The following is a 15,822-nucleotide window of genomic DNA, read 5'->3' as shown; positions in this document are numbered from 1 at the left end:
ATAGAGAAGAAGACTAAATCAATCTACTTCGTAATCTCATCAATCTTAATTTTTGTAGTTGTTTAGGGAAGATTTTGCTAAAAAAAAAAAAATCCAATTTTAAGAATGAAAAATATATGGTAAGAAAGAAGACTAATTGGTTGTTAATGTAAAAGAAAAGAAAGAAGACTAACATATTATTTGTTGCCTATAAATACCATTCCTATCCTTCATCTTCCTCTACAAACATAACACGGCCTCCTATCTCTTTCTCTGCCTATTCCTCTTCTTTCCCCATCTTTATGCTTCTTTTTCTTCTTCAGGATCTCACTTCTGCTCTTCACTAATCCAGTTCAAGAACTCCTTTTCCATAACAGAGGGTGCTTCTTTGTATTGCGATGAGATTGCTGGCCCTAAATCTTATCCCAAGACAAATTCATGGAAGGAGGGTACAGATTGCTGCTCATGGGACCATCTAAATGCTCATGCTATTGCCCTTGACTTGAGCTGCAGTTGGCTATATGGCAACTTCCCTTCCAATACCACTCTCTTCCTTCTTCCTCAGCTTCAAAAACTCAACATTGCCTTCAATAATTTTAATCTTTCCCAAATTCCATCCAAGTTGGATCGGTTTACGAGCCTATTCTACCTCAACCTTTCTCATACAGGGTTTGCAGGAGAAGTCCCATCCCGAGTCTCCCACCTGTCAAAATTGGTTTCACTTGATCTCTCCTCTTCGATTTATTACTATGAGCAATTTACATTTGACAAACATGCTCTGGAGGGACTTGTTCAAAACCTAACCGAGGTCAGACATCTGTTTTTGGATGGAATCAACATGTCTTCTGTTAATGCTCATGTCTTCATGAATCTATCCTCTTCTCTAAGGTCTCTCAGTCTTGCTGGTTGTGATTTGCAAGGAAAATTCCCAAAAAACATTTTTGATTTGCCAAACCTCAATCTCCTCAACTTGGGAGGCAACCAAAACCTCAATCTTGATCCTTTGAAGTTCAATCGGAGCAGCAATCTTGAGCATTTGGATCTGTCGTGGATGTCCTCCTCTACAGAATTCATTGATTCAGTTGACAATCTACAGGCCTTAGAGTACTTGGATTTATCAGGAAATTCTTCCTTTCAAGGATTGTCTGTCTCAATCACAAATTTATCATCTTTGGAGCAATTGATAATTTCAGGCGCAAATTTTTTGGAGGATTGCCCGACTCGATGGGGAATCTTGTGTCCTTGAAGTTTTTAGATCTCTCCAATTCCAACTTATCAACAACGGTTCCAAGATCACTGGAAAATCTCTTGCAACTCACTCATTTAGACTTGTCGGTGAACCAATTGAGTGGACAAATTTTAAGATCATTGGGTAACATCTTGCAACTCACTTATTTAAGCTTCCATTAGAACCAATTGAGTGGACAGATTCCAAAATCATTGGGAAACCTATTGCAACTCACTCAATTAGGCTTGTCAAGAAACCAATTGAGTTGATGAATTCCATTATCAATTCTAAACCTAACGCAACTTGAATACTTGGAAATATCTGAAAATACATTAGAAGGTTCCATTCCAGATGATATAACTGCTTGTCCTAATCTAATATCTTTAGGCTTATCTGACAATTTACTCAATGGAACGCTTCCGTCATGGTTGTATACTGCTCCCTCCTTAAAAACAATATATCTCTCTCAAAATCAATTCAGTGGGCATATCGAAGAATTCCAATCCAAATCACTAGAATATTTATATCTAAACATTAATAAACTCCAAGGTCCTCTTCCATCTTCAATATTCCAACTTCTCAATCTTACCTTCCTCGTTTTATCCTCAAATAATCTTAGTGGTGTCATAGAGTTTAGCATGTTCTCAAACCTTCCAAATCTAAGACTTCTCGACCTTTCATATAACAGCCTATCCTTAACATCTAATAATACATCTAGTGTTAATCATATATTGCCTAATCTTGCAGACTTACTTTTGTCATCGTGCAATCTTAGTGAATTCCCTCAATTTTTGAAAGGGCTTAAAAGTTTGGAAAGCGTAGACCTCTCTTGCAACAAAATTCAAGGCAAGATTCCACCGTGGATGCTAGAGGTGGGGAATGACTCTTTGTCTTTCTTAAACGTATCTCACAACTCTTTGACAGAAGTTTAGCACTTTCCATGGAAGGATATTGAAGTTCTTGACTTAAGCTCCAGTTTGATCAGTGGAAATCTTCCGATTCTAGCTTCGACCATCCATGTCTTTTTGATCTCAAATAATAGTTTCAGTGGAGAGGTCTCTTCTTTAATATGCAATGCCACTTCTTCGAATTCTTGATTTGTCCCACAATTACTTGAGTGGAACAATTCCGCAATGTTTTGGAAATTTGAGCAACAGCCTTGAATTCTTGAATCTGAAGAAGAACAAGTTTTATGGGACGATTCCTCCAACATTTGCAAAGGGATGCCGATTGAGTAATTTCAACTTAAATGGAAATTTGTTAGAAGGGCCTTTGGCACCATCCATCCTTAATTGTAGAGGTCTGGAAGTGCTAGATCTTGGTAACAACAAGATTAATGATACATTTCCTCATTGGTTGGGAAGTCTTCCATTTTTGCAAATTCTTGTATTGAAGTCAAATCATATGCATGGTTCCTTGCGTGTCAATAGCTCCAGGTCTAGCCCTTTTTTCTCTAAAATCCAAAATTTTGACCTCTCAAGTAACTATTTTTCTGGACCCCTACCAGTGAGATACATCAACAGCTTCAAGGCTATCATAAATCTAGAGAAGATTGGTAGTACAGTGTCGTACATGGGGGTGAATGATCCTCAAGGTTGTCGCTTCTATACCTATTCCATTGGAATTGTTATGAAAGGACAAGATAGGGAATTGGTGAAAACTTTCACCATGTGGATGATCATTGATCTATCAAAAAATCAGTTTGAAGGGGGTCCAAAGGTTATTGGGAAGCTTAACTTACTGAAAGGGCTCAACCTTTCTCATAATAACCTTAATGGTGATATCCCCACCTCAATAGGGAATTTGAAAAGTCTTGAATGGTTGGACCTATCTTCAAACAGGTTGTCTGGGACGATTCCAAATAGATTGGCAGATCTGCCATTTCTTTCGTCCTTAAATGTTTCTGACAATCAACTCCATGGTCAGATTCCTCAAGGCAAACAATTCAACACATTTGGAAATGATTCATATGAAGGAAATAAGGGACTATGTTGATTTCCGGTCTCTCGAAAGGTTCCAACATCATTGAGCCAGTGTTGAGCATGGACTGCAATGCAACAGAAGGCCATGAAGCAGACCAGCAGCTGCAGCAGACCAGCATTCCAGCAAGACCAGAAGCAGCTTATCCATTTTGTTTATTTTGTTTACTTTTGAATCATTTTGTAATGCTATCCAAGTTGAATGTAACTAGACTTTTAGAGTTGTTAAGATTTGAATTGATGGATGTAATGGCTGAAAATTGTTCAGCTTTCTTTTGTATTACTTTAGTTGGCAACTTGCCAAAATAGGTGGGAGCAGTTATAAGTTTAGGTAACTGACATTCTAATTTTGTAACTCTTATATTTTCAAATGAAATGAAAAGTAATGGTATTCCATTCGGTTACATGTTTTTTGCTCTTGAGTTTTCTGTTTTTGTTTTCTTCTTTTCTGCTTGCTGTTTTAGAGCTTATGCTCTTGGTGTTTCATTATTCTGTTCTCTCTGTTCACTTTTTGCTGCTGCCATTGTTCCAACAGCCAGCACCTCCAAATGTGCTTGAAAAAGATGGCTCAAAATCAAACATTGCTTTTGGTTGGAAAGTGGTGTTGATAGGTTATGGATGCGGAGTAGTGTTCGGAATGTTCGTGGGATATGTTGTTTTCCAAACTGGAAAGCCGAAATGGTTGGTGAATTTGGTTGAAAACCAACATGAGAAGAGTCGAAGAAGAAATCAAAGAAAGGCAATCGCAGCAGTGGACGAAGAAGGATCTAATTACTGCAAATGATGTTCAAGAATTAGTGTTGTATTTTCCTAATTTCTTGTTTTGTAGACCGTTTTGCCTATGGTGAAGGGTTGCATTGGTATCTGTCTGTCTTTATTATTGTACCAATTCCTCTGTCTTTCATTGCATTTCGTACTATCTGTAATGGTTTGTTTGAGTGTAACATTTTGTATGGTGGTGTTGTTTATGTCTTCTTTCATGGATTTCAATTTAGTCTCAATAATCTTTGCTACTGCTTAGTAAAGGAGAAAGGAGAACAAAATGTCTGTAGGAACTAAGAAAACAGAATGAGAAATTTTGACAGAAACTTAAGCATAAAGCATTGATATCTTGCTCAACAAACAAAACAAAAACAGCAAGAGCTTTATGAACAAAAATGCTTAAGTAAAGACCAAATGAAGAAGAATTTTCTGAAAGATTCCATTACATTTGAATGAAGGCACAATGCCATTACATATACCAAGCAATCAGCTGGTCAAAAATAAGAAAATGTTACCTAAACACATACCTAACTCCACTAAGTGGCTTAGTAACTTTTTGATAAACATTGTTTGTACACTTGGTAAAGCTGATTTATCAATCTATCAGCACCTAATTACATCAAGCATATCAACAACTTAGTTCATATCTAACCAAGTAATAAAATATCTATTTGAAAGTAACAAAACATGAGCAGCATAAGCTTCAGCTGCAACTTGCATGGCTCGGATAGCTTGGTCTGCTTCTTGGTCTGCATGCAAGCCAACTTCAACAATGTCTCAATGATCTCTGTTGTATTTTCATAATTTTTTTACAAGTTAGCAGTAAAAGGTTTGGTTATCTGGAGACGGTAATAATATATAGCAGAGTTGAAGGAATGATGTAATGAATTGATACATGGAACAATGCAGACTGTAAAAGGGTACATATAGGTTGCTTTAATTGGTGGATGTAAAGTCCTTATTTCCTTTAGTTAAGCTTATTAATTGAATTGGTGATTCAAAGATGCATGAATTTCTAGCTAGCAGTCTGCTTGCCATCTCATTTAAGAGATAAGGATAGTCCTCCCACATTTCAAACTCTTCTCCTTCCTTCACAAAGGCTATCAAATGGATAAGCTTATACTCCTCATACTCTAGTTTTATAATTATATGTAACTTTAAAACAAAAACTTGATAATAAAATATAATTGTAAATTTTATAATTATAATCTTCAAATCTTGTATAACTCAATAACAAAGTGTAAGTGAAAACAAGTTATATATCTGTATAAAATATCATAATCTTTTTAATACTCAATTGAAAATATATATTTATATTATAATTTATAATTTATAATTAAACTTTTAGTTAAATTAAAAATTATATTTTTAAAATTACTATACAAATTAATTAATTAAATTTTATTTTAAAATATTATAATGTTCACATTTTAAATAATTGACTTGTAAAGAAAAATAAAATAGTTAAAATGCATTATCCTTTTACTTGTAAATTGAGAAGTGACTATATATAAAAAAAAACAGATATAATATATGCTTTTATTATACAATTTATCCTATTTTGAAATCCGATTTCTCAAACACCGTCTTAAAAAAAGTAAAAATTCCAAATGATAAGGACATGAGAGGAGGATAGCAAGCCATCCATTTCCCTACCTCCATTATCAATATTCCTTTCTTCGAATACCTGTAGCAGAGACCTGCTTGGGCCCCCACAGATGCCTTCCCTTTTCACCATTTCAATGTACTTCCTCATCTATAAATACATCAATTGCATAGCTTTGGAGATACATTGCAAGTTAGCTAACTACTTTAGAAACTCAAACAAACCTTTTACTTCTCAACTCTCTCAAATTCACCATGGCTGACAAGTGCGGCAACTGCGACTGCTCTGACAAGAGCCAGTGTGTGTAAGTGATCCATAATCATCCATCCACGATGGAGCTTTCCAGCAGTTTCCAGTCTTGTGTGTGATTTTGAGATCATGTTGTTGTTTTTGTTCTGCATGATTTCTAGCTGCACTTTACTACATATATGTCACCACTAAGCTGGACCAAAGCTTTTTCAAAAGCATTTATGAACCCATGTTTCCTCAAGAATGTTACCCAGTACGCGAGTGTAGGATATAGATATGTGTCAACCGGAGGTTCATATTCTTATACTCTTGCTCGAATATCAGACACCAGTATTGCTAAGCTTGTTACAACTAAGCGCATGAGTTTGAAATCAATATTCATTGAAACTAAAGGCCTTTTTTTCAATGCTTACAGGAAGAAAGGAAACGCCTTGGTCATTGAGACTGAGAAAAGGTATATATTTTGTCAGTCTAATGCATGATTCGCTACATACATGCAGTAATACTTCCATTTATCGTATTACTTACCTACAGAAGCAAAAACGAAGGAACTATGCCTTGCACTGTTGAAAATTGAGAATTAAGAAGTTTAAAGTTGCTTTTACATATGCTAAACATAATCTGTTGTGTTATTCTTGTGCAGCTACATCAGCACTGTAGTGGTCGAGGCTGTGGCAGAGAACGATGGCAAGTGCAAGTGTGGAACTAGCTGCAGCTGCACAAACTGCACATGTGGCAATCATTAAGCAGACATATATAGAACTGCACGATGTTTTAGTCCATAATTAAATTAAGTTGAATAATTGGTGGCGTGTTGCATGTCTGTCTCCGCCTCATTGTATACCATGATAGAATGGCCATGTCTATGGACTTTGTCTGATTAATGAATGATTATTAGCACAAATCTGTTCCATGAACAAAGAGGTATAATCTTCAAATTTATTCATGTTCTACGTATATTCGTATCCAACATTCACTACAAATTCGATTACTCTTCTACCACTTTTAACAACAATAATTAAACATCAAAACTCTTAAATCAATTAATGTAGACGCATTCAATACAATGAGACTCTCTTTGCTTCTCTAAAACTCAATAAATCCTAGCAAGTTTCAACCCAAACCTTACCTAAAAACATCTAAATCCTCACCAAAATATGTCAAAAACCTCAAAAATTAAATATCCCCACCTAGCAATTTAGTTGGACAACAAAGGAAGAAAAGAGATGAAAATTTCATTTTATTTTCTGAATAATAAATTTTAGGATAAAAAAATAAGATCCATTTAGAAAACGAGTCAAGTCTTAGATAAGCCTTTTTTGTCTAGCCTAGCCTGAATATGCAAAACTTTATTGTTTTCTTTTTTCTTTTATACTATTTTCTTGTTATTTTCACTACTTTGTTACTATTTTATTATTATGTTGTTACAATTTTGTTGTTATTATTAAGATATTGTATAACTTTTATCATCCCTTACTCTTAATATTATATAAAAATGTAATCAAACATATTTGATCACACATGCTCCTAATTTTTATATTCCTTTTAAATGAGCCAAAAATAAATTTTCTTATTTTTCAAGGAGAGTTAACATTTAAAAAAAATTACCTAAAGGACAATTTTTCACAAACCCTACTAGAATCTCATATTTTAAAAATAAAATAAATAAGATAAATAAATAAATGTGAAAATAACATATAAGATATGATGCCAAACCCACTTATATAACATATTGATGTAAATGACTGCCACTCACATTTATTTATTGAGTTAATTGCTTGATACATACCCAAACTATAATTCTTATTTTAGATTAGTCTTTTAACTTTAAAATATTTTAATTATATTCTTAAATTATTGATATTATATCAATCGATTCTTCTTATTTTGAAACTATTAATTTAACAATTAAATGACACGTAAAATTTTATATAACATAATTTAAGATAAAATTTAAAAGAAAAATAAAACGTTACGCATAATTTTTAAAATTAAAACTAAAAATAAAGTAAAACCAAAAAAGATAGAGTGAACAATAGTTTCGTAAAAGCTTTTTACCACATCCATTTTACAATATTCATTTTCTTTAAATTTTTCATTTTAGATTATATCACGTAAGATCGGACGTCTCATTTGACAATTAAATTAATGATTTTAGTGACGAAAGCACCTCATTAGTATAACATTGATAGTGTGGAGACATAATTAGAACGTTTAAAATTTTTGGTGCAATTAACTCTTATTGATAATACTCTGGAATGACATATTTTTATGTATTAATTACATATTTATTTTGAGTATGATCTTACTAATTTGAGTTATTTATGGTTTTTTATCTTGTAGGGACTAAATTGAAGGCAAAAGAAAATTTAGTGGCAAAAAGCGTAAATTTAAAGATAAAATGGGATAGTATGCAAAATAGGAAAGAAGTGGTGCCGAAAATGCGAAGTGTGGAAGACTTGGGGGCAACAGTTCAAAGAAGAGATTTTATAAACACACTACTCTATTTAAATTTTAATTATATTAGGATTACTGTTAAGATTATTATTTAGATTTAATTTTAGCTTTTATCTTTATTTATCTTTTAAAATTTAGATAGGAATAAATTAGGTCTTCTGCGTACTATAAATAGGGGATGGAGTGACACAAATTTCACTCATCTTTTCTGTAAAAGCTCCCTCTCCCAAAAAGCTCTACTTTTGTTCCTTTCATTTATTCAATAAAATTTCATTTTTATTAAGTTTATTTCTTTCAGGTTTCTCTAAATCGTAAGTCTAAAATTTAAGTGAAATTGGTGGTCGTAGTCGTCCTCTTCCATTATAACTGGTTTATTCTGTTCAAGAATACTTATCTAAACCCTACTTATCTTATACCATTCTTTTTGTTATTTTACAGGAATAGGATATTTTTCGCACTCTCAATTTATATTTAGATCAAAATTCTAATTTGAAAACTATGATCATGATAAGGCAGCACCAATTCAAAGTTGAATTTGATTTTTCTTTTTGGGTAGAGTCCATATTGCATAGATTTTGGGATTACATTCTAAAAGACAACCTAAAAGAAAATTCCAAATGATATAGACATGAGAGGAGGACAGTAAGCCAACCTTTCCTTTGCCTCCATTATCAAGATTCCTTTCCTTTGAACTCTTGTAGCAGAGGCGTGTGCTTCTCTCATGCCTGCTTGGGCCCCTACAGATGCCTTCCCTTTGCACCATTTCCATGTACTTCCTCTTCTATAAATACATCAAGTGCATAGCTTTGGATATACATCGCAAGTTAGCTTAACTACTTTAGAAACTCAAACAAACCTTTTACTTCTCAACTCTTTCAAATTCATCATGTCTGACAAGTGCGGCAACTGCGACTGCTCTGACAAGAGCCAGTGCGTGTAAGAAATCATCCTTCCATCATCAGCTTTCGACCAGTTTCTACTGTTGTGTGTGGTTCTTTGATTTTGTTATTGTTCCTAAGTTAGTTCTGCATGTTTTTTAGCTGCATACTACTAGGGGCAAATTCATAAAAAATATTTTTTAGCGGTCGGAATTTAATTATAATTTTTTTCATAGATAAAATATAAATTTATTAAGGTTGTTGTGACTAAATGCATGAGTTTGCAATCAATTATCATTGAAACTGAAGGCTTTTTTTTGTTATGCTTACAGGAAGAAAGGAAATAGCTTGGTCATTGAGACTGAAAAGAGGTATATTAGGACCAATATTGAATAATTTAACCAAAATTGAACCCATTTGGATAAGTAATCATATTCTTACCTAGAGAAGCAAAAAAAGGAGCTATGCTTTGCACAGTCCAACACATATGCTTAAATATAATCTGTTGTGATATTTCTTTGCAGCTACATCAGCACTGTAGTGGTCGAGGCTGTGGCAGAGAACGATGGCAAGTGCAAGTGTGGAGATAGCTGCAGCTGCACAGACTGCACATGTGGCACTCATTAAGCAGACATAGAACCATGATGTTTTAGTCCATAGCAATATTAGGACCTAAAAATAATGAAATTGAGTTGAATAAATTGGTGTTTTGTTGTTGTAGTTTGAGACATTGAATGCGTTTTCATGCCTGTCTGTCTTATGTCTGAGTCTCATTGTACACTATGATGGAATGGTCATATCTATGGACTTCGTATGATTAATGAATTATTATCAGTTTAAATCTTCTCTTTGTATCCATGTTGGGTACATATTTAAACATGGATAAGGAGATGTACTCTTCAAATTTATTCATATTGGACATATATTCTTACCCAACACTCACCTAAGCTACAATAGAACATTTTTTAGAATAGTTCTTTTTATTATTTCGAATCAGTACTAAAAACAAGTCCATGGTAAGCAAAAGTAGTTAACAACACTTAAAGCATGCACTAGGTGCTATATCTCAATGGCAATTGTTCTTCTGAATCTACCGGAAATTCCTCATCTATCACAGATTCTTGGAACCTCTTCAGAAGGAAATATCGACCACCGAGGCGCTGTTGGTAGTGTATGATCACAGCAAAGAATATACCCAACACAATAATAATGAAGTCCCAAGCAGTTGAGTAGTAATCTGCACCATGATCTCCGTAGATGTACGAGTCATCTATATCAGCATAGCTGTTTGCTCTGTACAGATCATATCCATGGGGTACGAGGCGAACAAGGGTGATTCCGATGTAAAAGAAATGAGAAAGTGCTGGTTCTCTCAAGTTCTGGAACATATTGAAGATTATTTGTGGAAAAAGAAAGGCATCCAGTACCAAACCAGCATAAGCTCTTGAACTCCCCAAAATGATTTCATCTATGTAGTACCAAGTTAGATGTACATTCTGCCTTGACTTAACCAAAAAGGCGATAATAGCTCCGATTACGTACACTGGAACACACACATAGATCCCCCTTTTTTCTGCAATCCAAAAGGTCTTTTTCTTTTCAGTGGAGCATCTAGCAGTCCATGAGAGCATCAGAAGACGGACTTGCAGCAGAAAAGCCACCATTGTGACGACTCTAATGATAACCTCGTTCATTTCGAGCCACGTTCCACCTCTAATCAAGACCGATCTCTCGCTATCTTGAATGAACATTGCTTCGAAGTTTAGAACCAAAGGGATCAAGTGTCCCAGGGCTAGAATAACAAGCATTAGAAGTGAAACCAGAGGACCAATGCCACGGTGCTTCCTGACATGAAAGATTTGAAATGCAACAAAGATAATTGCAAGAGTATTGGATATTACCAACATGATCATCTCGAAATCCATTCTCCAAATTGATTCCGCAACCCAACTGCGATAATAAGCTCTTCCCGAAAACTGCAGGGGCTTGAAGGACAGAGGATCAATTTCTTCACGTGTGCTTTCGATGCTTCCTTTGATCTTACTTCTCCTGTCCGAGTTCAATGGAGGAAAATTGATTTTCACCAGGATCTCGCAATCCATCGAATGGCTTGAAAATGTTTTGTCACCTGACCTTAAATGTTTGCAGCCAACCATGCATAGGCTACCTGTTGCTGTATCGTAAACCCCTTCAGCAGAAATTTGGATTTCGGTTTCCAAATATTCATTTGAAGATTCGTTAACCAGATTAAGGCCACCATCCAATTCCGAACTACGCAACATGATACTCATTTTATAGCTGATATTAAGCAAGCCACTGCTGGAATTGGATTCAACGCCAGAACTTTTAGGCTTTGAGCTTGAGGATGGTATTAGAGACGGAAATCTCTGATCTTGCTGATCACCTACCGCAAGAGGATCCGAAGAACCCCATCCGATTCTTCCTTTGGAACCTTTGATGATCGACATACTAAAACCCAGATTACCAGAATAGCCATCTGGATAGTGTCCCTTAATGCTTTTAGTCTTAGGATTCTTCTTTGGACATGATTTCTCCACTTCGTCCATTTCCGTGTATACATACTTCAAACCTTGAAGTTGAATTCCTCCTCCATAACGTCCAGTATTTCGGAACTCGACCCTGTCAAAGAAACCACCTTCATTCCTAGGCTTCTCACTCCAAATTTCTCCTACAATGGTGCTTGTGTTTCTGATAGACAAGATTGCTGGGAATCTTAAGCTCAACCGTGTCGTGCAGTCTCCAACATGAGACTTCTCCAAGGAGCTCGATGCATCATAGATTCGGCAAGCAATGATACAAAGCCGATTACTCTTTGCATCCCAAGATCCTTCTCCAATTAATGAAGTGTTGAGATTGGGAGAGCTATAGTATCCCTGATAGCTATCGTTCCGAAATTCTATCAGAAACCTCAAGCTTAGCCTATCGTTTGAGCACTGAATCATACTCAACGATATTACTGAAGGTAAATATCCAATACCATCACCAAATGGATTGCAACTCTTTGAAGAATTACAACTGCCAGTATACTCCAATTCGAAAGCATTGCTTCCACCTAACATATCACAAATAGTTCGAGTTTGCGATAAGCGGAGGGACGACATCGGTTGGACATCGGCTCCCCGAGGACACCCTTCACTAAACTGTTTTGAAACCATGGTGTAAGCGTAATTTGCTTGAGGAAACATCAGCAGTGAAATTTGCTCAAAGTGATTTGGATCACCAATTGAATTCAAGCTATCCAGGGTACCAGTCACTAAAGTTCTGATTGTACTTGACTTCCTAAGATTATTAATCTTAAGAACAGCAGCAAGATGAAGCAGTTTACCTTCTTTGGAGTAAGCATAACTCGATCCCACCATGCAAAGCTTCCCGGTTGTTCGAGACCAGAAGCCTCGAAAATCAAAGTCCAGTGTCCCACGGTCGCTTGAATCGCTTGAACTTATAACGTATGAGCTTCCAGAGGAGATACTCTGTTCATAGTAAAACGAGGTTTGAAAAATCAGGTTTCCTTCCACCATAAAGACGTCATCAGCATCGGTTGTATATACGTGGTGAGTTTCGAAAAGGAACGTTTTAGATTCCGGTGGAGAGTAGGAACGTGAAGGAGGATTGTTTAGGACTTTATCACCACCACTGAAGTAACCATTTTGACGTCCAGGGAAAGGCATGATATTGAACTCCTCATCAACTGGTTTGGATTCATGAACAACTGAGTTACAATGAACGCCATAATCAAATTCACTTGCTGTGCCGAAGACTACATGAAGACATGTGAAAGAGGAGATGATAAACAAGAAGAAGAAAGCATTAAAACAAAGTTTCGTCCTACAGAATATGGAACAGTCCATATCTATAGACAGGAATTTCTTCGGACAGCAAGATTGTGATAAAGAACTTATTGCAAAAGCTTTGAAAATGATCGTAAATATATAGATATCACTCTACATCTCTCACTGGACATGGGAAATTTCCAAGAACAAGGCCTTGCAAGACTTTGAAAAGTAAGAGAGGATTATGCCAATATTTTACATTTAATCCGAAGGAAGTTTTTGATCAAATAACATTATAAAATGAACACAACAAAAGACAACCTTATATTTAACCACTAAATAATTTTTGAAAACTGATGTATTTTTTTGTAGACTCCATAATATATATATATATATATATATGACAAAATTAAGGGTTAATATATCATTTGGTACTTACATTTGGCTTGAATTTTCAATTTGGTACCTAATCTTTTTTTTTAATTTGGAACCTAAGTTTGGCTTTAATGTTCAATTCGGTACCCAAACTAAACGACATCATATGGTTCAATAAATATTTGACATGTTCGCCCTAGTAAAAAAAACATAGGTATTTAGTTGGGACAAAAGAAAAACTTACGTGTTAAATTGAATATTGAAGTCAAACCTAAATACTAGTATGGGGCAAAGAAAACTCAAGTATCAATACAAAAAAAAAAATCAGGTACCAATTTAAGAAAAAAAAATTTTAATATCGAATTGAACGTTAAAATTAAATATAGGTACTAAATAATATATTAACTTTAAAATTAAAGGAAGTTTAGAGTCATGCCTCGTCTTCTACCTCAATCCAATAACGAGTGGTTATTATTATTATTGTCGGCAGGTCCTACAACAGCTGACTTGACTTAAAAACTAGACCACATGGATGCAATTTCCTGCTATTTGCTAAAAGTGGTCCAATCGTTGATTTTTCAAAGGGTTAAAATATGTTGTAGGTCCTGTACTATTCATAAATTTAAAATTTAGTCCTATATTTTTATTTTCAGGAACTTACTTTTTCCACTTTTCAAATTTTAGAATTGAGGTCTAATTGCTAACACAGTTAATTTTTTTGTTAAATTTAGGTCCCTATATGATAAAGTTAAGGGTTAATATACCATTTAGTGCTTATATTTGGTTTCAATGTTTAATTTGGTACCTAAACTAAACAACATCATGTACTTCAATAAATATTTTACATGAGTGCCTTAGTAAAAGAATCATCGGTACTTAATTGGGACAAAAGAAAAAACTCAAGTGCCAAATTAAACATTAAAGTAAAACTTAGGTACTTATATGTGACAAAAAAACTCAAGCATTAATATGAAAAACTCAAGTTTCAAACTAAACATTGAAGTCAAACTTAGATACTAAATTTAAAATTGAAATCAAATATGGGTACCAAAAATATATTTTAACAAGTTGAGAGTCAAGCCTCGTGTTCTACCTCAATCCAATAATGAATTATAATTATTTTAGACCCGTTTGCTATGTTTGGGCTCGATTTATACTTAAATAATACTAATAATGAATTATTATTATATTTATACTTAAATAATATTAAAATAGGTGTAACTTAATAAGCAAATGCCTCTAAAATAGTAACAAAATTAATAATAAAATAAGAGTTATACAATATCCAAATAATAACAACAAAATAGTAGTAACATAATAGTGAAATGATAGTAAAAAAGTAAGAAAATAATAAGAAAATAGTAGCAAAACAGCAAGAAAATAGCTTCTTCTTTTTTTGTCTTTTTGCTAATTAGGGTCGAGATTGGGCCTAAAAGGCTTACCCAAGGTCTGACCCGATTTTTAAACGATTCTTTTTTTTTACCCAAGTCTAGTTTTTGAAACTTATATTTTTATCTAAACTCTCTCAATTTTCGGACGGAATTTCAGATCTGGTTGAATGACCCGGCCATGACAGATTTATTATTATTTTTGGGTTAACGAACTATTATTGTTATTATTATTATTATTATTATTATTATTATTATTATTACGAAAAATAGCAAAGTCGATGTGAATCAGTTTAGTCATTTTTTTGTAGGTTTTGGGTCGAAACAAAGGGATTTTATTGGCAGGTCCTACAACTGTTGACTTGACTTAAAAGCTAGACTAGATGGATGAAAATTCGTGCTATTTGCTAAAATGGTCCAATCATTGAAGGGTTAAGTTATGTCATCGGTCCCTGCACTATTGAAAAATTTTAAATTTAGTTCTTATACTTTTATTTCCAATAATTTAACCTTTACCTTTTAGATTTCAAAATTTTGAAATAGGAAATATTTTCAAACCATGCAAAGTATTTCCTCCACCATTACCAAATCAATCTTCAAGCAAAGGAATTCAAAAAGTTATAAAAATCATTCCTCTCCTCCGAGTAGATCGTCAATCTCTTCATCCAATTAAGGTTTTTATGTCTTCGAATCAGGTGTGGGATCTAAACTTAAATATTTTTTTATAATTGAAAGTAGTAGAAAGCAATGGTTAAAATCATAATCATTATAATAAATTATGTTATAAAAATAATTTATATTTATTTTATAAAGTTATAATAAAAATTTATATTATTTAAATCTTATTTTTTTAAGTTATGATAAAAAATTATTATAAAAATAATTTGTATGTCGTAAAAGTGATGATTCATATTTCATTGGATTGTACAAATATGTTGCATAATTAAGTAACTTCATTCATAGATGAATTTGAAATGATTCATACTTTGAAAAGTACACAAAAAAAATCTCGATGATCTTAATGATATAGATTCGGATGATGATCATAATTAACACGATGTAAACTTCATACGAAGTACATTATAACAATAGTAACAAATATCACAACTCTCAAACACTTTGATATAGCA

The 15,822-nt window shown here is 33.9% G+C and overlaps 3 protein-coding genes and 1 long non-coding RNA gene across 4 annotated transcripts; 3 read left to right on the top strand and 1 right to left on the bottom strand.

The window, feature by feature from the left end:
- Positions 1–202: 202 nt before the first annotated feature.
- LOC105767193 (receptor-like protein 7) lies at positions 203–1,640 on the top strand (the record flags this gene model as incomplete). The annotated part of the gene is made up of 1 exon (XM_052630480.1): positions 203–1,640. A coding segment is annotated over one exon (1,023 nt), but the record flags the coding sequence as incomplete, so codon positions are not given.
- Positions 1,641–2,281: 641 nt separating this feature from the next.
- LOC128041136 (receptor-like protein 9DC3) lies at positions 2,282–3,970 on the top strand. The gene is made up of 4 exons (XM_052630479.1): positions 2,282–3,128; positions 3,221–3,390; positions 3,496–3,517; positions 3,651–3,970. The coding sequence occupies exons 1-4, from the start codon at positions 2,282–2,284 to the stop codon at positions 3,968–3,970; spliced, it is 1,359 nt and encodes a 452-aa protein (XP_052486439.1).
- Positions 3,971–5,721: 1,751 nt separating this feature from the next.
- Positions 5,722–9,979, top strand: LOC105766525 (uncharacterized). The gene is made up of 3 exons (XR_008195785.1): positions 5,722–5,858; positions 6,219–6,257; positions 9,663–9,979. It is a non-coding gene; the product is annotated as an uncharacterized LOC105766525 (long non-coding RNA).
- Positions 9,980–10,190: 211 nt separating this feature from the next.
- Positions 10,191–13,007, bottom strand: LOC105784897 (uncharacterized). The gene has a single exon (XM_012610814.2). It carries the CDS (start codon positions 13,005–13,007, stop codon positions 10,191–10,193), a length of 2,817 nt encoding a protein of 938 aa, XP_012466268.1.
- Positions 13,008–15,822: the final 2,815 nt, after the last annotated feature.

Source organism: Gossypium raimondii, chromosome 5 (assembly GCF_025698545.1).
Source record: "Gossypium raimondii isolate GPD5lz chromosome 5, ASM2569854v1, whole genome shotgun sequence".
NCBI classification, from domain to species: domain Eukaryota; kingdom Viridiplantae; phylum Streptophyta; class Magnoliopsida; order Malvales; family Malvaceae; genus Gossypium; species Gossypium raimondii.
The sequence above is the reverse complement of the archived record's forward strand: the minus strand, read 5'-3'. Positions and strand labels throughout refer to the sequence as shown.

Coding starts and splice junctions, on each gene's coding strand:
- LOC128041136 (XM_052630479.1), top strand. CDS start 2,282: ATGCCACTTCTTCGAATTCTTGATTTGTCCCACAATTACTTGAGTGGA. Junction 3,391..3,495: donor TAATGCTATCCAAGTTGAAT/GTAACTAGACTT, acceptor TTGCCAAAATAG/GTGGGAGCAGTTATAAGTTT. Junction 3,518..3,650: donor GGGAGCAGTTATAAGTTTAG/GTAACTGACATT, acceptor TTGCTGTTTTAG/AGCTTATGCTCTTGGTGTTT.
- LOC105784897 (XM_012610814.2), bottom strand. CDS start 13,007: ATGGACTGTTCCATATTCTGTAGGACGAAACTTTGTTTTAATGCTTTC.